General features: G+C 46.9%; 1 protein-coding gene across 1 annotated transcript; it reads left to right on the top strand.

Moving 5' to 3' along the window:
- The first annotated feature begins 545 nt into the window (after window positions 1–545).
- Window positions 546–8,141, top strand: Hhex (hematopoietically expressed homeobox). The gene is made up of 4 exons (XM_041661612.1): window positions 546–979; window positions 2,997–3,175; window positions 3,368–3,418; window positions 5,141–8,141. The coding sequence occupies exons 1-4, from the start codon at window positions 616–618 to the stop codon at window positions 5,354–5,356; spliced, it is 810 nt and encodes a 269-aa protein (XP_041517546.1). The 5' UTR covers window positions 546–615; the 3' UTR covers window positions 5,357–8,141.
- The last annotated feature ends 16,285 nt before the right edge of the window (window positions 8,142–24,426 follow it).

Below are 24,426 nucleotides of genomic sequence, written 5' to 3'. Positions count from 1 at the left end.
TGGAGAATCTGGAGCACCTGCAGCCTTGCCGTCAGTACCCATCTGGGACGCAGCCAAAGCCTAGGGTCTTCTCGTTAGAGCTTTGAGTAGCAGAGGGGCCCGCACTACACAGTGCCACCGTTACCCCAAGGAGCGCAGCCTCCGGGGAGGTTGCTCTGGCGTGCCAGAGGTGCCCTCCTGCCGGCGACCTCCTGGCCAGCCGAGTCCCATCGCTCCTCCGGGGGCCAGACGCTGCCTGAGTTTCCGCAGTGGCGCCTTCCCTCTGGGATCCGCGTTCTTGGCACATGCCTTGTGCTCACCTCTTCGACGGTCGCAGTCGGACTTTCGGTGCCTGGCACTCCGGGGGGACAGCGGGACACCCTGGAGCAGGGTCCCCAGAGCTCCGCGGCCCGCTTGTCTCGGGGGCGGGAGCTGGGCCGACGGGGGCGGGTCGGGCCAGGGGCGGAGGCGAGTCCGCGGCCCGCGCCATTGGCCGCAGGGCCTGGCGGCAGGAAGGGACCCGAGCGCGGCCCCACCCCGAGGCTGCTGGAGCCTATCGCCGGGAGCGCGGAGCGCAAATAAATGTAGCGCGGTGGCGCGGGCGGGCAGCTCTGTCCGTGGGGCTGCGGTGCAGCCATGCAGTTCCCGCACCCGGGGCCCGCGGCTGCGCCCGCCGTGGGAGTACCGCTGTACGCGCCCACGCCGCTGCTGCAGCCCGCTCACCCGACGCCCTTCTACATCGACGACATCCTGGGTCGCGGGCCCGCCGCGCCCACGCCCACCCCCACGCTGCCATCTCCCAACTCCTCCTTCACCAGCCTCGTGTCCTCCTACCGGACCCCGGTGTATGAGCCCACGCCGGTCCACCCCGCCTTCTCGCACCACCCCGCCGCCGCGCTGGCCGCCGCCTACGGTCCCGGTGGCTTCGGAGGCCCTCTGTACCCCTTCCCGCGGACGGTGAACGACTACACGCACGCCCTGCTCCGCCACGACCCCTTGGGTAAGGCGACCGGGGTCTGCGGGGCCGAGCGCGGGCGTCCGTGAGGAAGGCGGGGTGGCAGCGGGCGGGTGGCGGCGGGGACGGACGGGAGCTGCTGGAGAAAGTTGCGGCGAAAGCTCTGAGCCGGCGACTCGCGGGTGCGCGCGGGGACAGGAGGCGCGGGGCCCCCGGTGGCGCGCTGCCGGCGCTGGGACGCTCGGCGACTCTGATTGCTTTCCCTGCACCTTGCAGACATCGGGGCGAGCGAAGTCGGGAGAGGCCTGGAACGCCCGGGGTAGTAGTGAAAGGCAGCCCTGGCCACGCGTGTCGGCCCGGGTGGGGCTCCCTTAGCGGGCGACACCGGGAAGAGGACGTCGGGGCGCCCCGAGCCTGGCCCCTGCAGCACAGGGATAGCTGGCGGGCCGGGCGGTTCCTGGGCTGGGCTTGGTTCAACAAGCTTGTGTAGTGAAGGAGCCTGACCCTTTCCGTTCATACAGGAAATCTTGAGTTCTCGATAGGAGTAAATCTGGTTTCTGAAGCTGTTAAGTGTTTTCCTGGCTGCATGAAGCAGACCCTTCCCCCGGAGTAGTGCACGCTGCTGATTATTTTATCGACATCCTCAATACAGACAAATTCAGGAAACACTCGACGTCTGATAGGCAGGATCCGTTTTTCTGATATTGTTCATTTCCTCTGTGTGGGATGTGACTTTATGGCAGCTAAAATAACCAGTTGCTTCCTCTCGGCTCCCCCCCCCCCCCCCCACTTTGGAGGCTGTTTTGCACTAGTCTGAAGCCTGACGCAAGCAAAATCTCGAAAAAACAATGCCAGCTTTCGGAATGTTTAGGTTTAGGCCCGAAGACAGAAGGACGGACATACGGACGCTCCGCTACCACTTTGGAGTAGGAAGGTGCAGACCCCGAACAGTTAGGAAGGGTGGTGGAGACAACGCTGACTGCGTGGGATTTTCGGGGCTGGTCCCCGCAATGTTCCTAAGAAATACATAAGCAACGGTGACGGAGTTCGGGGCCTGAGTCCCTTGTCGCCTGCGCGGTCCGATGCCCCAGAGCGAATAAGGACCAGGGTTTAAAGTAAACACCCTGGCATTTTCGCTGGGAACCTAGGAGAAATTAACATTTTAATGAATTAGCATTTTAATGCCAGCATTATTTTGACGTAGTCTCCTGCGCTCCCCTCATCTCACCGCTAAAGGGATTCGGGGTGTGGGTTTTATATAATTTTGTACTTTAAAAGTTATCATATTTGTATTTTTAAAATTTCAATCTGCAGGGTGTGTGACCGGCGCCCCACTCTATCCCCTGTGGGGCAGGAACGGCCCTGGGGCAAACGTTTTCACAGAAATCGCCTTGGTTTCCTTGGGTTTCTGCTGGGCCTGAGCAGAAGGAAGCTTTTTTTTTTCTTTTTTTTCTTTTCTTTTTTTTGAGACAGACCAACAGGAAACACATTGACGGAAATGTTGCCATAGCCCACGGGGTGGCTTTAACTGGCCGCCCCCGCAGGCCGAGTGTGAAATCAGAGGAGGCCGAGGTGTGCTCCAGCCACGATTGGAGGCCCCACTCGAGGCCTAACACGAGCGCCCTGCTAGCGCTTCTGTGCAACCAGGCCTTGGGAAGTGTAACAACCCCACTGCCCCCTTAAATGCGCACACTGGATCCTTTGCAAAAACTTGAGTACACACAAGAGCTGGTCGCTTAAAGAAGAGCATTTTAAGCACGGCAGGGCTTCTCTCGGGGTTGAGAAGATTTGTTTGCATTTAAGCCACAGGTGTGAAGGTCGGGTAGTGCGGTGTCTCTCGTGTCTCTCGAGTGTCCGAGCTGGTTTGTGTGTTAATGCAGTTTAGCTGACTTTGTGCGGTGGTAAGGACTATTGAGTCCATCTGTACACCTGAGAATGTATGGGTTGGGAACAGGTCTGCATTTTGACCTCCTGCCTTGTGTCACCTGGGACCAAGGTAGGTCTGGGGACTGCCCAGAGGACTCTAGCTCCGTGGTTCACCCGCCATTCTTCTGGCCCACAGGCAAGCCCCTGCTCTGGAGCCCCTTCCTACAACGGCCCCTGCACAAAAGGAAAGGCGGTCAAGTGAGGTTCTCCAACGACCAGACCATCGAACTGGAGAAGAAGTTCGAGACTCAGAAATACCTCTCCCCGCCTGAGAGGAAGCGTCTGGCTAAGATGTTGCAGCTCAGTGAGAGACAGGTCAGCCCACGGGGTCCCACAACCCCAGCTGGTTTCTAGGGCTGAAGAAACCACGGTGCGGTGCGCTCTGGGCACTTTCTGCTTCTACCCAACTGTAGAACTGATTCTCGCCACATCCCCAGTCCCTTCTCCGCTCCTCCCCAGGTCTCTCGGGATCTGGAACTGTCTGTAAACTTGCTTTCTTTTCTGTAGGTCAAAACCTGGTTTCAGAATCGACGCGCTAAATGGAGAAGACTGAAACAGGTATTGACATGGCTCCGTTTCTATGGAAATAAATGTTTGTATCATGTTATCTAAATGCGGAGACCTGTTATGGGTTGTATGCAAAAGTCATTTGAAGAGACTATTTAACCTCTTCACCTTGATTAAAAAGGCAAATAGTCCTGCTGAAATTCAGGATGAGTTGCTCAGGTGGCACTAATGCTAAAAGCACCTAATGCAGTTCCTATATCAATTAGCTAGGGTTTCACACACAGGCCAGTAAACCCCTGGCTAATTGTTTTATAAACCCCATATGTTGTTTATCTCATTAACGCAGGAAAGATAAAGTAATTGACAGTAAATGACTTAAGTAGTTATCTTTGGGAGAAAATTGTTTCTTTTATTTACACAGCCATAATAAAACCAGGCAGGATTCAAGGGTAAATATAAAGACACAAACACCTTTAAGTCTTGTTTGCACTTTTTTGTAACGGAAGAATTAAATATCAAAGAGTTTAAAAATTATTATCCATCTTTGCCAGCTCTTAAAATGAATATAAAACACATAAAGAAATTGCCAGGCCTATTTGGAAAGTAGCTTAAACTTCCTAAGGAGTCTTTCAACAACTCTTGTTAAGAAATATGCAATTAAAAAAAAAAAAGTAAAGGGAGCTTTACTTTGAGTCCCCCAAAGCTACCCTGCTGACTTAGAGCTAAAGGTTTGTTTTTGAGGTTCCAGACGGGGTGTTTCCAGTTCTCGGACAACCGCTGATGACTCCTATACGCCTGGGCTTTAAATAAGACAGGATGGCTTGAAACAAAATGGCTGGCCAAGTGGGGAAATTCAGTGTAGATCTTCAATTGTATTGATCACACTTTATATTTAAAAAGGAAAAAGATGCTATCCCAAAGGACATTTTGAAACAACAAAAAGCTTCCTGTAGCTTTATTATTCAGAAGTCGTTGAGGATTCCCCTCTCATCACTGATCTTGTATGGCTTCTGCAGACTTGCTTGCTAAGGAGTACAATGTTTCTCTCTAGTGTTTGTATCCTTATTAGACACCGGTAAGCTTAAACACTCACTGACTGGACTTGGTTCTTATTCAAAGGCTTGGAGCTAGTTTCCCAATGACTTTTAAAATGGTACTTTCTATGAAATGTGGGAAACTTTTCCCCCAGGAAATTTTGCCTAGATTTTAAGCAAATTGCAATCGCTTCATCAATATTATTTGGTCCTGTTATTTTTGTTTGTCATGACCTTGAGATTTGGTACATAGTTACATGTATATGTGCTCATAAATTACTTCAGAAGACCAACAGAAAAGGATTTTAATCTATAATTTCAAAGCTTCTTAATTTAGTATATGCTTTTCTTTTTCTTTTCTTTTCTGGGAGGGGGGGTGGGCCTTGGTATAACAAACCAGCCATTAACATTTGTTCTTTAAAATGCTAGAAAATGCGGTGAGGGCAATATTTAAAGAGCAGCGACAGTTTAGCCTGGACTGAATGGAGTTTGTTTTTTTTCTCCTAAGCTGAAAGTCTTGAGATCATGGACCTGAGTTACATATAATCTCCCTCTGATGTGATTTCTCCCTCTAATTTCAAATGGGGACAAGAATCACAAGTGTGTCTTCTTAGGAAAGAGATTTTAGATGAAAACAGTTGATAACCTAAACTTTGTAAGCAAGCTAAAGGCTGGGGGGAAATCCATTTTATTTTTATGTCTTTGATCTCACGTCTGCATTTTCATTCCCTTCTTTCAGGAGAACCCTCAAAGCAATAAAAAGGATGAGTTGGACAATTTGGACGCTTCCTGTGGCCAGGGCCAGGACTCGCCTAGTGAGCAGAGTAAAGGCGCCTCTCTGGATACTTCTCAGTGTTCTCCTTCCCCTGCTTCTCGGGAGGACTCCGAGATCTCAGAGGATTCGGACCAGGAAGTGGACATTGAGGGTGACAAAGGCTACTTTAATGCTGGATGATGGTCACCGGCATCGTCCAGACACTGGACTTGCGGATAATGTTTTGCTACAAACTGGAAGACTATGGGAGAGAAAAAGAATGTCATTCTTGTAGTGTTCTGAAACTGTTTAGTACACTGGCATAATTAACAAATATGCATTGAAACCTTAATTTTGACTTTGCAGATCCTATATATATATATACATATATATATGTATATATATATATACACATATATATGTATATATATACACACACACCAGTTTTAAGTTGCTTTGATGAAGTGGCTTAATGCATCCCCATTAATTTCTATTTATGAGAAGTAATTTGAACTTTCATTTAAAACTTAAATTATAGCTTTAAAGGTTTTAATAGGCTGTGCTTGAATGACTTTTCCTAAATCTGTGGCCATACCCTCAGACTTCAGAGGGTCACTTAGAAAGGGGGCCCACATTTGTGGCTTCTTGGAGCAGTTTAAAAGGACACACTCGACTTGTACATAACACCTTACATTGCTGCCTTAGCTCCAGTGCCGTTCCCGAGCTCCTGGCTCCAGGAGTGTGCTCTTATAGGCAAGATAGTTGATAAGGTTCTGAAAATCTTGTTTTGCTCACCCAGTGCCTTTGTTAAGGGAGGGCACAGTCGGACAGTCAGGGAAACTTACTCGACTCCTTTGTGACTGCAGGTAATCCCATGTGAACTACAAACTAGCAGGACAATTAAATGTAAGTAGATTGTAGATAGTGTGTTTTATAGAAACAATGTATAGCATGTATATAGAATTATCCCGTGTAAAAATCCTGCCAAAATGATGTTTGATTTTTTAAAGAACTTTTTTACTTGATGAGTTAACTTTCGTGACCCTGTTGGAATCTCTCATTCTTTTCTTGAAAAGGCCTAAACACATTACTTGAATGGCTTTGGGGTATGTGTGTGTGCTTGGCACAGGGCTAGGGGTAGGGGGCCCCATGGGTGGTGGGGTGCCCATCTCCTGGAGTGTGAATTTGAGTTTTCTTAGGAGTGTTAGCTGGAGCAGATGTGTGTGTTGGGGACCGAGCAGGGCAGGTTGGAGCTGCTATGAGCAGTGCCATCGATTGGTGTGTGTGGCCACTGGCCTTGACCAGCATGAGTCAACAGTGCAGCACCCTCACTCTGTCGGGAGCCGGGAGCCGAGCTCCCGTGCTTTGTGCGGGGCAAGGAAGGGTTTGGAGGAGCAGGAGATTTAGAAACTCTGGGAAGGTGAAAGTCAGCGGCCTAGAGAGAAACTGAGTGATAGCCGCTGCTCTGAGGTGCTAGCTGGTGTGAGACCCACGGGACCAGCACTCCGCCTCATATCACCCCCCCCCCCCACTACCACCACAGCTTTCCCTTTGGTAACTCCGGCCAGTGTTGGGGACAACAGCCAGAAGCAGGAAGCATCAGGAATCTGGTGGCTGGGAAGAGTGGGTAGGAAGAGTGCTGGCAGGTGGTGCGGCCCTGGGTATTAACCTGCAGCCTGTCTAGAGAGCCCAGGTCTGACAGGTCTCCCACAGAGATCTGAGGAGAGGCCCAGCTTGGCCTCTGTGGAGTCTTTTAGTTGTATAGGAAAGAGCCTGTTATAGAATCCGTCCAAAGAAATCTGTTGCTCCCCATACGTAGACATCCAGGAGAAGATGGGTTCTCACACCCTGCCTCCTGAGAGTCCAGGAAGGTCATGGAATTGCGGGTGAATCCGGTTTCCAGAAAATACTGAGCACTGACTACTCTTTTGGCAGAGGGCAAGGGTAGGCCTGGGAGCTTAAAGGTCTACGTTGTAATTTTAGTTCTTTGTCTCAGAACTTTGAGAGAACGTCCCAATTGAGCTACGTGCCCGGCTCCAGGTCCCCCAGTCCCAGCTCAGTTCATGCACTGCCTGATTCTCCCCTCGCATGGGTGTCAGAGCCCAAAGGAGCCATCCAGAGGGAGGCCCCTAGTTCTAGACCTGCCTAACAGGTTACATGAAGTTTCAAAGGCCATAGTCGGTCTGCTCTGAAAGTGGGACTGTCTGTATCCACGTTCTGGAGAATGAGGCATTTGAATGGAATTAAAATGATCCTGAAATCTCTGTGTTTCATTGCTGGAGATAACCTCTGGGTAATGTTTACTTGCGGGAGGAACTGGATTGTGACTGCTAGGCAGAAGGTCAGCAGCTTCTGTATTGATTGACACTAGAAAAAGCTAAGAGGTGAAATCTTGTTTTAAAGTGGACAATTCGCTGAAAGTGTGCTGTTTTCCCATTGGAAGCTAGCCCAGGTTCCCTTCAAGTAGCTCCGGTTCTGATTCTATACATGCCCTTAAGACTTGAGCATGTTGGTTGGAGGAGGCACAGCCTTCTCAGGACGCAGGTTAGCATTAACTTCAGAAGGTGCTGTTACAGACTGCCCATGGATATTTACAGACTCTTCCTACAATCCAGACATTTTTTTCCCTTGTTTGTCCTTTGGCTGTTTCACGTCGGAGCAGCATAGATGACCTTTATGGCACAGCTCCTCTCTTGTTTTTTAACTCTTTTTTTTTTAATCAGGAGATTCAACTTGAAAAACGGTTATCATTTAGCAGAAAGGCAAACAGAAAAGCACATTTTTGTAAGCACAACGTTAATGATTGGAAGAATTGTCCTAATTTCACCATGGCAGTGTGTGATTAATCCCCTGGGTCGTGTACTTATACTTTAAGTTATTCAGTTCATTGCTCTTTGATATCCAGAATGCTACCTAACTTAATAGGGTATTGATCTCGCTGGATGATGTACTTTGACTCTTTACACAACATCACTTTTGAGGATGACTAGTCTGTTGCGTACTATTTTATTTAGAGAACAGTTGCGTAAGATTTCTTTTTTCTTTTTATGGTTTTGCTAAGGGTGAAAACTGATAAGACATCTTGTGGGAAAAGCAGAAACCATCGCTGATAGTGAAAGTACCTGTTCTCTCTCAGCATCTCTGACGCTCTTTCGTTTGTGGTCTTATCACTGTGAATATTCAGCTTGGTTAAAATGTGGACAGGACAAGGATTCAACTATTTCGGTTGGGGGTGGGGAAGTGCCCTTAACTAGGGATGGAAAACTCCAGAATTTCCACTCTAGCCGTACTGCCTGTGGAAATGATTTCTCTTTAAAATCCCATAATTTGTGATCCAGTGAATCTGTGACTGGAGGTTTTATACACACAGGAGCATGTCTCTCTCTCTCTCTCTCTCTCTCTCTCTCTCTCTCTCTCTCTCTCACACACACACACACACACACACACACACACACACACACTGAACAACAGAATGTGGAACACCAACACCAGCCACCCTGGATGCCATCACGTGGATAGGAGCTTATTATCTTGTGGTCATGATAATCACACACTGTACTAACATTTACTCTTCATCCGCTGGTTTTTTTTTTTTTTTTTTTTTGGTTTTTCGAGACAGGGTTTCTCTGTGGTTTTGGAGCCTGTCCTGGAACTAGCTCTTGTAGACCAGGCTGGTCTCGAACTCACAGAGATCCGCCTGCCTCTGCCTCCCGAGTGCTGGGATTAAAGGCGTGGGCCACCACCGCCCGGCTCGCTGGGTTTTTTTGAAACCCCAGGTGGACTCTGTAAGAGCCCAGTATATAAGTTTGTTCCTTGATTTTTTTTTTTTTTTGTATTGTTATCTAAACACAGAAGCACTTGGCAGATTCCTTATCATAACTTCAAGGTCCACAGAACAACAGCTTCTGAGGTGGCTTAGTAACCTGGAGGCAGGCAGGCGGAGTCCCCTCCCAAGCTGCCTGGGGATCTGTATTCTAGCCTCCAGCCCTTTGGTTGCCGTACTTGGGAGGAGGCGTCAGTACCTGGAGCCCAGTGAACGCCACAGCCCGCAAACCCCCGGAGTCTAGGCCGCAGCCCAAATCTTCAGAAGTTGGACACACAAATCTCTTCAGACTGAGACGCTGTAGGAAGGAGAACTTGGAGCTGCCATTTCCTGTCTGCAGAGGATCATGACTTTGGAGCATCCGGTGGCCACCGCGAGCTTTTCGAGGCTGCCCACGGTTTTCCTGCACAGCTCTTATCTTTCTTTTCCCTTTTCTAGGGGGAAGGAGGAGGTCATTGATCACTTAGAGTCATTTTTTTTCAGATGAAAACCTGTGAGAACGGCTTTCTATTGTAGAAAGTTTAGTCAATGTGTTATTTTCCTAATCCCTTTTCATTTGAAAGGGGAGTGCCATTACAAAAACAACAGCAACAATTAAAAAAAAAACCCCTTAAGATATGCAGGTGAACAAGTACAGAGGAACTAACAGTAAAGGGTCCCCTCCCAGTATTCAAAAGTACTTGTAGGGAGAGAGGCCTGTTGGGCCTGTCTCAGCCTTTATATTTTTATATATTGTATAGCTTAATCATAACCTTCCATCTTTTCTCACACTTTCTGTTTTTGTTCTTATTCATTCTCCCACACCCAAGATGCTTTATACTTATTTAGTTTATTTTTCCATTAAGAACAGAAAATGAATAATCTCAACTCTTTAGATGTCAGTGTAAGGGGCAATGTTTTCTTGAAATTTGTATGAGCGTTCCTCTTTCAGCCCGGCTGAGAATGCCTTAGCTGTGTGAAGACTCAAGCAGTACCAGGGCCTCCCCAGAAGATCAACAGTAGCAGAGCTGATCGGGTCCAGGCACTTGGCACCCCTGGGGCACATGGATGCTTTGGAGAGGATGGGGCAGAGCCAGTCAGGGCTCATAATTTGAAGAAAGGAAACGGGATGCTGTCCCATAAAGAGGCTTGGCCAAGAAGTCAGGCCTGGAGGTGGAAGAGGGCAGGGAAAACGCACGACTTTTATCATCAAAGGTTTTTGGATTTTAGGATTTTGCTAAGGGATTGTAGACCCATGCTCTCTCCCGCTCTTTGCTTTTGCGTGTGCAGTTCCTCTCCCTGGAGCTCCCTTCTGCTGGGTAACCTCATGGCTGTCTCCTGACATGCACCCTGAACCCAGCCATCCTGTGTATAGCCACCAAATCCTTTTCTCTAGCCCTTCCCCAAATTTCCTTTTCTCTATTTCACCTTTTACAACAGGACACATTTTCAGGAGACGGAGGCAGGGAAGTTGAGAGTTCAAAGCCTTTCTGGCCTGCAGAAAGTGTCATAGGCCACCCTGGGCAACTTAGTGAGACCTTGCCTCAGAAATAAAAAGTAAAAAGAGGGCGAGAGGCCTAGATCCAGTCCCTCGCACCAGCAAATAAATAGTGTGAGTGTGAGTGGGTGTGTGTGTGTGTGTGTGTGTGTGTGAGGGAGAGAGAGACAAAGAGACAGAGAGTAACCTTGGAAGGCTACATATCAACTCTTGATCCTCTGTGCTGGGATTACAAGCAGGAGCCGCTATGTCTGGCTCAGGATATATATATTTTACTGAGTTAGTTAATATCAGTGAAGAGACATAAAAGAAATAACTCAGGATTTTTATCTGTTTTTTTTTTCAGGGCTGTATTTTTCTATCCCTAAAAGTAGTAAGCATTTGGAAATTGTGATTCAACAAATTGATGAACATGCGCCGGGCAGTGGTGGCGCACGCCTTTAATCCCAGCACTCAGGAGGCAGAGGCAGGCAGATCTCTGTGAGTACGAGACCAGCCTGGTCTACAAGAGCTAGTTCCAGGACAGGCTCCAAAACCACAGAGAAACCCTGTCTCGAAAAACCAAAAAAAAAAAAAAAAATTGATGAACATGCTTTAGGGGTTATTACTAGTATTGCTATTATTATTATTAACAGTCTCACTGTGTAGCCCTGGCTGCCCTGGAACTCACTATATAGACCATACTGCCTCAAACTCACAAGGATCCACCTGCCTCTGTCTCCCAACTGCTGGAATGAAAGGCGCTCACCTAAATATCATGCAATGTCTGTAAGTGTTTCTATCCTCAGGACAGCTCTATGAGGTCATTCCTGTTATCAGCCTCATTGTTTTCTGGGTAAAGAAACTGTCAGGGAGAAGAGAATCCACAGGTCTCGTGTTCTCAGTCATTGCCACAGTGGGAATCTCACTATGTTGAGTCTTCTTTGCTTGTGTCTTCCTTCCTTCTTTTCTTTTTGCTTTCTTTCTTCCTTCTTTTCTTGAGACATGATTACATGTAGCCCAGGATGAACTTGAACTGCTGGTCTTCCCACCTTCGTCTGCCCTGCGCTGGGATTACAGGTATGAGCCACTACTCTAGGCTCGATTTGTAAGTGGAGTGGGGTTTTTTTTTTTTTTTTTTTCTTTTTGACACAAGGTTTCTCCACGTAGCTTTGACTGTTGTGGAACTCACTCTGTAGATCAGGCTGGCCTTGAACTCACAGATTCACCTGCCTCAGCCTCCCGAGTGCTGGGATTAAAGGCATGTGCCACCACTGCCCAGCACGGAGTAGGGTTTTGTTGTTTATTTTAAATATCATTTGCCTTAATGCACGTCTAGAATTAAAATGTGAGGATAGGGAATTTTTGTGGGTGTAGCTCATTATTCTACCTGCTAACTAAACCGAAACAAGGACCATTTCCTTGTTTCTTGGGGGAAACGGCTGTAATAAAATACATGATCTCACTTTGAAGTACTTTAGAATGAATGTTTTAAGTTAGTATACAAAGCAATGGGTTTTATCAGGGGCTCTTCATACGTGTGTGTCGTAGTTTATTCTCATTCATTCTCCTTCCCACTCTGCTCTCCTGTGTACTCTCTTGGCTAGCCTCTTCCTTCTTTGAGTTAGCCTCCCTGTTCTTCACATTCATATCCTTTGCTCTCTCTATTCCCTTCACAACCCCTTCCTCTTTGTACTACTCACCCTCTCCCTCTCTCTCTCTCTCTCTCTCTCTCTCTCTCTCTCACACACACACACACACACACACATGCTTTCACATACATCCCCCACCCCCACCCCCTGCCCCAAAACAGGGGCCCTCTGTTACACAGCCCTGGCTGTTCTGGAACTCTATGTAGACCAGGCTGGCCTTGATCTCACAGAGATCCTCCTGCCTCAGCCTCCCTAGTACTGCACACTTTTAGTTCCAGATTCTCTGTATATAAAAACAACAAACAAAAACATTTGGTATTTTTCTGAATCTGGCTCATTTTGCTTGATGTAACAATTTCCACCTGTATCCATCCCTCTTGCAAATTAATGGTTTTATCTTCCTTTACAGCAGGGTGAAATTCCACTGATACACGTGATATATCTTCCAGAGCATTCAAAACTTGTCTGCCTCTGGTCCATGTTCTTCCATGTTCCGAACTGTATAGTGTATTTCTTTTAGGTTATCCACCACTGCGTGTTTTGCAGAAAACTCTAAACAATACAGGATAGTGGCTTCCTTCTGTTTCCCCGGCATCCAGGACTGTTTTTGGCATGTAGTAAGCTTTTAATGGACATTGTACGACAGAATGAAAGTGAAAGCGGTGTCTCTTCCCCAAAAGGTAAGAGACGCATTTTCTCCTCCCCAAGGCCAGCATCATCATCCATTTCTCATTCTTTGGCCACAGGAACAACACTTCTCCTAGATGGCTCCAGGAACACCGCAATTACTCATGGGTCCTGCTGCTGGAGAGAGGCCCAGGCTTTAGAATGGGTGGGGAGAGGACACAGAAGTCTGTAGAAGCCTAAATAAGCATCCAGAGAGCCTTCCCCATTTTTACAGCATACATTTTAAGAGGAAGTGCTTCTGTGGTTTTTATTGGCTATCTTTCCTTTCCAATTTGGCCATTTCATCCAAGGTCCAATTCACGCTTCTCAATTTCAATTGAGAGTTTTATTGAAAGTATGTCAGCTTACTTAAAAATTAAAAAAGGACACCGTTTTGGGGTGGCCTGTTATTGCTATTTACCAGTAGCACCATTTGGCAAGTGGAAGCAGGAAACACAAATGTCTTTCAACAATTTCTGAAAGTATTTCACAAACTGCAGGGAATAGAGAGAGTGTTGATGTGAAGTTCTCACTTTCCTTAGCTTCGAGTGGAAATCCACATTATGACACACTTTGCATTCATCGTGATTAGACCAGGCTAATTCAATTAATGTCTAAAAAATGTCCCGAGTGTAGGCTCAGCTGTCCAGAGGAAGTGGTATCTTAGACACCTGCCTCCCATGATGACTTGATGTTACGTAGGTGGAGGGGAATGAGGCACCTATGATGTTGTATGGTGGGGTTTAGTTAAATGAAGGTAAAATTGTTAGCTTCACCAAGCAATCACTTGATCTCATTAAGTCTTTAAAGTCACTGGGACATCATTTTGCCAGAAGCAGCGCCTATTGTTTAGATGATAATTTCAGGCATTAAGAAATACACAGTGCTAACGGTGACCAGGCAATTTAAGCCTACAATTCTTGGACTGTATTATTTGTTTTTAACCACCTTGTCTGAACATGAGGTGCTGATACATTTTTTATCTGCATAGCATTTTATTTTTTGAGGAAATTTTTATTTGAAGTACCACGTCAGCAAATTTTTAGTTAGATGTTTTTATCTGGTTTTGGTCAAGGTCACTAGCCTAGGCTGCTCATTAACTTGACTTTTTTCTGTTTTTGTTTTTTTGTTTGTTTTCTTATTTTTGTTTATTTTTCAAGACAGGTTTTTCTGTAGCTTTGTACCCTGTCCTGGAACTCGCTTTGTAGACCAGGCTGGCCTCGAACTCACAGAGATCTGCCTGTCTTAAAGGTGTGCGCCACTACTGCCTGGCTGCTCACTAACTTCTTCTGTAGCACAGGACGATCTTCTTTCCTTCACCTCCCCGGCCTGGGGCTACCCATGTGCAATACCACACTGGGTTCACGTGACGTTCCAGAGCCTCATGAATGCTAGACAAGACATCTACCATAAACTACAGCCCGTCCCTCATGATACTTGAAATAGTTTATCTAAGCGTAAAAACTGCACCCCAAATTTATAAATGACACTTTTCACATTTTGTAACAAGACTGATTTTTATTTAACGCTTTTATTAGCATGTATTAATCATACAAAATAATTGTTTCATTATTGACATACATGTACAGAATGTATTTGATCATATTGAGTCCCATTACTCCTTCGATCCCCTCTCAATCCCACTGATCCCTTCCTTTGCCTAGCTAGCCTCTTCAACCTTCATAGCTACCCTCTCCCCCCCCTGCCCTGTTACCAGTGAGTTCATTTGGGTCACTTACAGAAGCATAGGTGAGAGTTATTTATAACAGCATGGGTACCTTACTAGTGGTTACCCTAGTGAAAAAGAGAGTCTCTCCCTTTCCCATCAATATCTAACGGGTAATAAGCCTCAGGGGAGGGTGCAGCCCCCTCAAGCCCCTACCCCTTCCACGACAGGATGGTGATGAGCTCCACCTGCAGAGACCTTGTGCCTGTAATCACAGCTGCAAACTAAACCCTACCAAGCAGTCACTTTCCATTCTGGGCTCCCTTTAGCCCCTGGTAAATTCCCCTCCCCCCCCACCCACTCTTACTTGCTCTAGCCTTCAAGGTTCAGCACGTCCTAGCGCGTAAGTAGACAGTACGTACTTCGTTACCTTTGCTTGCTTGATAATATTCCATCCTGTGAGTATATAAACTTGGCTCGTCCATTTCTGAATTGATAGACCTTTTAGTTGTTTCTTGCTGTTGACCATTATGGATAGTGATGCCATGAACATACATGAATAAGCATTTATTTATTTATTTTGGTTTTTCAAGTCAGGGTTTCTTTGTGTAGCCTTGGCTGTCCTGGAACTCGCTCTGTAGACCATGTTGACCTCGAACTCACAGAGATCTACCTATCTGCCTCTGCCTCCTGAGTGCTGGGATTAGAGGCATGCGCCACCACCACCCGGCCCAATTTATCTACTTTTATTTTGTTCTTTGTGCTTCTTAATTTATGTCTAGTGATCCATTGTCAAAACTCTGTCTCCAACAATGACACAGATACTTTCTTTTGGAGTGGTTTTGAAACAATAAAGATAGAATCGTGTCAAACAACAAGTTGGTTTGGAAGAAAAATCTCAGGTGTACTCACTGCTGTAAAGAAACGGACTGAGTTCAGTTATCTGGTGGTCCAGGGATCAACCAGCATCCTCGGGACTTCATCATCACCACCCAGCTCCTCTTTCTTCCAAAGGGGGAGGGGTCCTCCTTTCACAATGGTCACTTTTAGGCCTAGAAATTTCAGGAGAGAAGTTTCACCAAACACATGTGGACCACCGTGATATACATGCTCATCCATCCCCGGCCTGATCGGTACTTCAGAGATGAGCAATGATAGTTGTCACAGTGTTGGTCACTGTCCTGATGAAAGGCAAGAGTGAAGGTCATCCCCTCGAGAGTCCTGTGAGCACTCAGCTTCCTAAAAGAAAATGAGGGAGGTTCGAACGGAAAATGAGAAGGTAAATGTTCATTAGGTGTCTTAGGTTTGCTATTGCTGTGATGAAACACCATGACCAAAAGCAACTTGGGGAGGAAAGGGTTTATTGGGCTTGTACTTCTGCATCGCTGTTCATTGCTGGAGGAAGTCGGGGCAGGATCTCAAGCAGGGCAGGAACCTGGAGGCAGGAGCTGATGCAGAGGCCATGGAAGGGTGCTGCTTACTGGCTTGTTTCCCATGACTAGCTCAACCTGCTTTCTCATAGAACCCAGGGATGGAACCACCCACAATGGGGGTATTAAGAACTAGAGACTTGCCTATAGCATGAATTGAGACATTTTTTTTTTTTTCAGCTGGGGTTCCCTTTTCTCGGATGACTCTAACCTGTGTCAAGTTGACATAAAATGAGCCAGGAGATTGGGTGAAAACTTTTTAACCTCAAGTGGGAAAGCGCTTTTTGCACAGCTGTGGAGTTTCCGCGCACTACTGGACTCAGGGCCGCTGCTGCCTTTGATGGCCAGCTTTGCATGAGAATTAGGCCAAGTGTTTTTGGTGGCAGGCCTCTAGCAAAGATGCTCCCCCTGTCATCCTTCATGTGGGAAATTAAAGCTCCGACCCCGGAGCCAAGTCTTCTGACTTCAGTGCTCACCTCTACCATGATGCTGCTCTGTTATTTCCCTTTCTTCCCAGCAGCCAGTCTCCTCTACCTGACTTGACCATTTCATTGAGAAGCAAAGTTTATGTCCAAGAAGGATGTTATAATCTTTCAGCTCTCCCCAACACCCAGATCATGTTCATCTCCTGTAAAATTCTGGATCCAGAGTATAGGCAGAAGTCCAGCCCCTTCTCCCATGTCAACTGAACAGTCTTTCATATTTATGGAGGCTCCTCGGCCTCTCACTCAGCAGCAGGTGATCAGAGTTCATCCATCCCTGAGCGCGTGCCCCACTGTGCTGACAAATACTATCACACTTGAGGATGAATCAGACTTGTCTTCCCCATTTTCACACCTTGGCAGATGCAGAAGGACTGTCCCACCTGGGGGAGGAATGTCTCAGAGGCACCACCCACTTTCTGTCCTTCTCAGGCTCCGAATAAGACGTCCCCCAGACTTCTCTGGCATTGAAACTCCCGGTTCCAGTTGGTGGCTATTTGAAAAGAATTAGGTTTGGCCTTGTTCGAGGAGGTGGACTTGGTTTCAAAAGCCTTCTGCCAGCCTCTGTGTGCTCTGTCTACCTCCTGCTCATAGAGCAAGATTTGAGCTCTCAGCTGGTCCTTCTGCCAGGCCTTCATTTTGAAAGCTATTTTTTTTTTCCTGAGACAGGTTTTCTCTGTAGATTTGGGACCTGTCCTGGAACTAGCTCTTATAGACCAGGCTGGCCTTGAACTCACAGGGATCTGCCTGCCTCTGCCTCCCGAGGGCTGGGAGCTGGGATTAAAGGCATGCCCACTGCCCTTGGAAGCTATTCTTGTGAAATATTTTTTGTTTTGTTTTGAGACGCGGTCTGGATGTCCTTGAACTCACTGTGTAGACCAAGCTGGCTTGGAACTCATTACAGAGATCCCCTGCCTCTGCCTCTGGGACTAAAGGCATGTGCCACCACACCTGGCTACACTCTGAAGTCTTAAACCCAATTAAATGCTTTCTTTACAAGTTGCCTTGGTTAGGGTGTTTTATCACAGGAATGGGGAAGTAACAGAAGTAGGGTGTGGTGGTGCACACTTTTAATTCCAGCACTTAGAAGGCAGAGGCAGGTGGATCTTTGTGATGAATTTGAGGCCAACTTGGTCTAAATAGTGAATTCCAGGACAGCAAGAGCTATCAAAAGACAAAATAACACCCCACCCTACCCTACACCAAGAAAAGTAACTGAGGAAGAGGACAAAAGAAAGACATGGCAAACAGATGGGATTTCTTCTTGAATCTGGATGCCTGGAAATCTGTGTATTTCTAACCCATTTTTAATTTATTATTTATTAATATGTGGTATATGTATGTATACATTTTCACATGTGTGCAAGTGTGTGTGTGTGTGTGTGTGTGTGTGTAGGTTGAGGTCAATGTCAGATCTCCTCCCCTATGACTTTTTTTGTCAGTTTGCTTTTCAAAACAAGGGTTCTCTGTGTGTTGTAGTTGGAGCGGCGGGGCTGCATCTCCGGCACCCGGCCGCCCACATGGCTAGTTCTAGGTTATGCCCTGAAATAATTACATGGAAACTGTATTCTTTTAAACACCGCTTGGCCCATTTCTATCTAGCCTCTTCTAGGCTAGCTCTCTCACCTGGACTAGCCCATTTCTAATAATCTGCTGTAGCCCACAAGCTGGCTTACCAGGAATGATCTTAACGTGCGTTTGCCTGGAGTGTGAGAATCATGGCGACTGCCTGACTCAGCTTCTTTCTCCCAGCCTTCTGTTCTGTTTACTCCTCCCACCTATGTTTTAACCTATCAGGGCCAAAGCAGTTTCTTTATTGCGTAACCAATGAAATCAACAGATTGATATATGACACTCCCACATCATCTGTGTAACATTACCCTGGCTGGCCTTGAACTCGGAGATCCACCTGCACCTGCCTACAGAGTGCTGGGTGTGTGTCACCACCACCTGGCTGACATCTTTCTTTTTAGGGACAGGATCTCTTACTGAACTTGGGGCTCACTGACTGGACAAGACTAGTGGCCCAGCAAGCTCCTGGGATCCTCTTATCTCTACCGTGCCAGTGCTTGGACCATAGGAGTGCGCCATGGTGTCTGTCTTTTTCCGTGGGTTCTGGGGATTCAAACTCAGGTCGTCAAGCTGGCAGAGCAAACACTTTACAGACTGAGCGGATATCTTCAGCGCCTTCACTTGTGTTTACGGTGATGATCTGTTCTCACTTTCTGCCCAAAGACAGCTAATGTGATTATGTTTCCTTGGGAGGGCTTGCTGTGGTGTGCAATTCAATTCCCTTGGCTCCTTTGCAACTCAACTCTGGTAGGCTAACACAACACCATTTTGTTGGCTTCCCACCTTTTCCTTGCTGTTGATGTGGAAGTAACATCCTTGTATGGCTTTCAAAAGTCTAAATGGAAGATGGCCTCAAAGTCTCAAATTTCCAAGAGAAGTTTCCATAGAAACTGAGAAATACATTATTAGCCTAAGTCAAGCACCTGCCTAAAGTCCCAGCTTCTAAAACTGAGGCAGGGGGTTGTCTGAGCCTAGGAGTTTGAAATATGAAGTCTCTTTCTCTCTGTCTTTGTATGTATCTTCTTTAGAAAGTGTGTGTGTGTGTGTGTGTGTGTGTGTGTGTGCGCGCGCGCGCATGTGTATGCACACATGACTGAGTGTGGACAACTTGTAGGAGTCAGTTCTCACCTTTTACCACATGGGTTCCAGGAATCAGTTAACTTAGCCGTCAACAAAACAGATCAGGTTAGGATAGAGGAGCTGGCTGGTTGGGGAACTGGGAAAAACCAGCCCAGGTTGTCAGGCTTCTCTGACGCATTTCACTGGTCCCAAGACTCTGGCACTTAAAATAATAAAGATGGACTAGATTCAGAGAGTGTGGGATGGGAAATAAAGGATTTGGGGGAGAAATGAATATGAGAAATTTGGCACATGTTCTCCTTTGGATGGCTATACAGTACATTACCGCCGTAAAGGCTTCAAGAGCTCCATTAGAATAGAGAAATAAATTTAATTTCATCTAATGCAATGTTTCTAAAAGTTTGTTTAGTTATAGAAGCCTTTGCTTATGTAGGGCCCATTGTTTCTTTTAGAATTAATCTTCCGTAAAAACCAGTTTGGGAAATTGAGGTCTAGAATGATGGTATTTTGTTTTTCCTGGGACTTTCCCCAGTCTTTTGGGTCATAAGGCATTGTTCTAGAAAAACATATTTCTTTGGGATAATACCAGAGTCCCTGGGAATATTGCTAGAGCCCAAGACCACCCTGAAGTCTGGCTGCTGGGTGGCACTTCGGAATGGCCTTAGTCAGTAGTCCGTGATTCATCTTATGTGCTGTGAATGCCAGGCCCAAGCTGGGCCTGGAAGCATGAGCCTGACATGCCAACTGCTTGGAGGGCGGAGACAAGAGGCTAGGAAACTGGAGACCTGTCTAGACTGCGAACTGAGTTCAAGGCCACCATGAGTAGCTTTGTAAAAGTCTTTTTTGGAACTTAGGAATACAGATGATGTCCTTGGATGCCCACCAATGGCCCTGCAAATACGGAGCCCTATATCTGGTGACAGTCTGACTCTCATGATCGCAACATCTTTGGTCCCCAGTAAAGGCACTGAAACCTGTGTGCTGCTGCTGAGGACTTAGAGCTAGTCCTGGGGGGAGCATTGGGCATTCCTTTTACTTCTTCCTGGCCATTAACATGGCTGGGGCTTAGCAGGGGTTGGGAGAGGGAAGAGTGTGCTTAGATGAGGGGAATACAAACAAAGAAACTTTAGTCTCTGGAACACCCTGCAGATCGCCACTCTAGCACGCCCCTCCTAACCTGCCTAAAATTGGTAACAAATCTCTTCGTGGTCTCTGCAGTTACAAACGGCTTCGATGCTGTGGGTGGGGCAACCCTGTAGGTGATGCTGCTATTGGATGGTAGGGCTAGATGGGATGCTGGTATTGCACAGTAGGGCTAGATGGAATGCTGGTATTGCACAGTAGGGCTAGATGGGATGCTGCTATTGCACAGTAGGGCTAGATGGGATGCTGCTATTGCACAGTAGGGCTAGATGGGATGCTGCTATTGCACAGTAGGGCTAGATGGGATGCTGCTATTGCACAGTAGGGCTAGATGGGATGCTGCTACTGCACAGTAGGGCTAGATGGGAATATTTTTTATACCCCCCCCACTGCATTATTCTTATGCCTGTGATTAAAAACCCAGGCCCTAGCCTGTCCTATAGGTTTTAAGAGTGGGACTTCGGATGCCCATCCTCCATGCCCCAGTGGCATTATCACCTCTTCAAACAACTTTGATACCTGTTGTTCCTGTTAGCTCTCCCTAGCAATGACCAGGACAACTCCCTGGGACTAGCAAGCTAGCTCTCTGGGCGGCGCAGATCTTTGGTCTACACTGACCAGGCAGGTTTGGAAAGCATCCTGCTTGTCAGTGAGAACACAGGTTTTTGAAAAGTCATTTTTAGAAAGTAGGATTCACGGGTGAGGGTGTAGCTCGGTTAGCAGAGTGCTTGCCTGGCGCTATTGGAAGCCTTGGAAGCCTGAGTTCAGACCCCAGCATTGTATACCCAGACCTGTAATTCTGGCACTTGGGAAGTGGAAGCAAGAGGATAAGAAGAAAGATCAGGATCTGTATTACCTAATATCCCCACAAAATTGTCCTATTAAGTACACAGGACTAGAACGGAGGACTATGGACTCCAGCCATTGCTAAGTCCAGAGCTTGCCAGTATCTGGTCCTGGGCCGTCTTGAGTCGAGTCTTTTCTCTTCCAGTGATCTTACGTAACAGGTCATCAGTAAATGTCCTTGACCTTTGTCAGCTTAGTTTGTAGTATTGAGGGGAGCAGGCCTGTTTCTCGTCCCGCCCGGCTCCCACACGGCTAGCTTTATACCCAAAATAACAACACACAAATTGTATTTATTTAAGCATTGTCGGCCCATTAGCTCTAGCCTCTTACTAGCTAACTCTCACATCTTGATTAACCCATTTCTATTAATGTGTATTGCCACTTGACTGTGGCTTACTGACATGAGTCTAACCGTATTGGGTAGGAGAAGCATGGCGGTCGGCCTCACTGCCTTCTTCCTCCCAGCATTCTGTTCTGTCTTCCCTGCCTACCTATGTTCTGACCTATCAGGCCAAGCAGTTTTCTTTATTAATTAACCAATGAAAGCAACAGATAAATAGAAGACCCTCCTACATCATAGTTGTACTAAATGTCTCATTTTTCTTTTTCCTTTTTATTTTGAAAAAAAAAAATCTGACTTTATTTTCTTAATCAAAAAAGTATATTTGTGATAAATTTAGAATATTTTGCTTTCCATTGATCTCTCAAACCACTTTCCTTTTCCAATTTTTAGAATATAGACAGCCAGGGACACTAGCACACGCTTGAACTTGAGAGGTGGAGGCAGAAGTACCAGGAATTTGAGGGCATTCTTGGTAAGTGAGTTCAAGGCCAGCCTGGTCTATTAGAAACTTTGTCTCGAAAACAAACAAGCAAATAAACAACAACAACAAAAATGCTGCTAGCAAGCGTGGCAGTTTTTTGCCTATGCTGTGAAGTCACAAACTTTTCAGGAAAATAACAGCCAAGGTTCATCAGGTATTGTCTGTACACCAGGCACTGGCCCAAACCTCTGTGCACTTCTGCTACTGGACTTCTAAAATATTTGATTTTATTTTATACATGTGAGTGTTTTGCCTGTGTTGTCTTTGTTCTGTCTGAGTGCAGTGCCAGTGGAGGCCAGGAAAGGGAGCTGGATCACCTGGAACTGGAGTTACAGATGGTTGGGAGCTAACATATTGGTGCTGAGAATGGAACGCAGGTCCTCTGGAAGAGCCGCCACTGCTCTTTAACCTGTGTCTCCGGTCCCTCTGCCAGTGAACTTTGCAGCAATCTTTTAAAATGCTTACTATTGTACTTCATACAGTGAAAAACTGGAATCCCAGAGATGCTTCGTTGCTCTCCTGAGATCTTGCAGTGAGACCTCAGCCCAGGCAGGCTCTCTGCAAGGGTCGGTGACTTGACTGTGGTAGGAATCACCCTTTGGTCAGCAGATTGGAGATACTGAAAATCACCTGCTTTAAAAAGATACTCACAAATACTTCTTGAGTGCATCAGACAGGAGAATCCTGCTGTGGATGAAGGATGTTTAAGGGGCATGTTAATCAATGAGTTAGATGTTAATCAATGAGTTAGATGTTAATCAATGAGTCCACTGAAGATGCCCACGGCATGCCCATTGGAGGCACGCACTCCCATAAAAACACACAAGTAGGACAGTCAACGGCAGGCTTCCTGGAAGAGCTGGCATTTATGATCCCCTTGAATGAGAAATGATGCATATAGTTGTCCTCTTGGCTATGGGAAGTAGACAAAATGGCCGGGGAGAAAATTGAGATCTTGGGGGTGGGGTGGGATGGGGGTAAGGGGAGATGGGGAGAGAAAAGGGAGAAGGGGAGAATGGGGGGAACTTGGGGAAAAAGGAGGATTGGGATAAAGGAAGGTTGGATAGGGGAGCACGGAAGCACAATTCTTAGTTAAGGGAGCCACCTTAGGGTTGGCAAGAGACTTGAACCTAGAGTGGCTCCCAGATGCCCAAGCCGAGATCCCCAGTTAGTTCCTTGGGCAGCTGAGGATAGGGAACCTGAAATGACCCTATCCTATAGCAATACTGACGAATATCTTGCATATCATCATAGAACCTTCATCTGGTGACGGATGGAGACAGAGACAGAGACCCACATTGGAGCACTGGACTGAGCTCACAAGGTCCCAATGAGGAACAGAAGGAGGGAAAACATGAGCAAAGAAGTCGGGACCACGAAGGGAGCACCCACCCACTGAGACAGTGGAGCTGATCTATTGGGAGCTCACCAAGGCCAGCTGGACTGTGACTGAAAAAGCATGGGATAAAACTGGACTCTCTGAGCATGGCGAAAAATGAGGGCTGATGAGAACCCAAGGACAATGGCACTGGGTTTTGAACCTACGTAATGTGCTGGCTTTGTGGGAGCCTAGCCAGTTTGGATGTTCACCTTCCTAGAAATGACGGAGGGGGGAGGACCTAGGACTTACTACAGGGCAGGGAACCCTGACTGCTCTTCGGGCTGGAGAGGGAGGGGGAGAGGAGTGGGGGGAGGGGGAGAAGGGTGGGAGGAGGGGAAGAAGGGTGGGAGGAGGGGGAGGGAAATGGGAGGCTGGGAGGAGGAGGAAATTTGTTTTTTTTTTCTCCTTTTCTCAATAAAAAAAAAAAGTTAAAAAAAAAAAAAAAGAAATGATGCAAACCCGTGGAGAGAAGGGAAAGGCAGTTCCCAGGTGCCAGTGAGGGTAGGGGTGGGATCTACAGCCCTTCCATCCTGAATGTGTCTGATCTTGGAAGCTAAGCAGGGTCAGACCTGGGTAGTACTTGGATGGGAGAATAGGAGTGTGTCAAAATCTGAGGTCTATCCCCCTACAGGCTGTAAAACTTCATCTTTTGGCCTCAGTTCCCAAGTTGCTGTTGTTTCTGGAGACAATGTTCCATTACATAGCTGGCCTAGACCTCTTTTTGTAGTCCAGGCTAGCCTCCAGCTCCCAGCAGCTAATGCATCTGAAGAACATACGGGAGGGGCTGGCTGGGACACCCTCACTCTTGGGCTTCCTGAGTCATTTCTGGGGCCGCCATCCAGCACTTGTCTGGGACATAGGAGCAGGCAGCCTTGCCAGGGCTGCACTTCAGTCAGATGATTAAAAGGGGTTGAGCCACTTCAGCTCCCAAGACAGTTTGTAAAGGAAATGAGCTCGGAGGACGAGCTTCAGCGGTGTAGCGAGAGGCTACTGTAATCGAACAAATGGGCTGTTTATCAGCTTTCTATCTGCCCCTAACAAAACCATGTGAAATGAGGCATTAAACTCCTGGTGTTTTAAAAAAGAGGACAAACACTAGCCAATTTACTGGAGTAGAACAGATTGAGCCAAATGTTTAGTTTTGCATTAAATCTATATCTGGCATTTTCATTAAAAGGGGCAAAATGTAGACTTTATTGATGTTTCAGTGCCCGACTCAGATTAATGCTTAACGTTGAAAACTGGGCATG

This window comes from Microtus oregoni, unplaced genomic scaffold (genome assembly GCF_018167655.1).
Source record: "Microtus oregoni isolate MIOR12 unplaced genomic scaffold, Mior012 000012F_ref0000307, whole genome shotgun sequence".
NCBI classification, from domain to species: Eukaryota; Metazoa; Chordata; class Mammalia; order Rodentia; family Cricetidae; genus Microtus; species Microtus oregoni.
The sequence above is the reverse complement of the archived record's forward strand: the minus strand, read 5'-3'. Positions and strand labels throughout refer to the sequence as shown.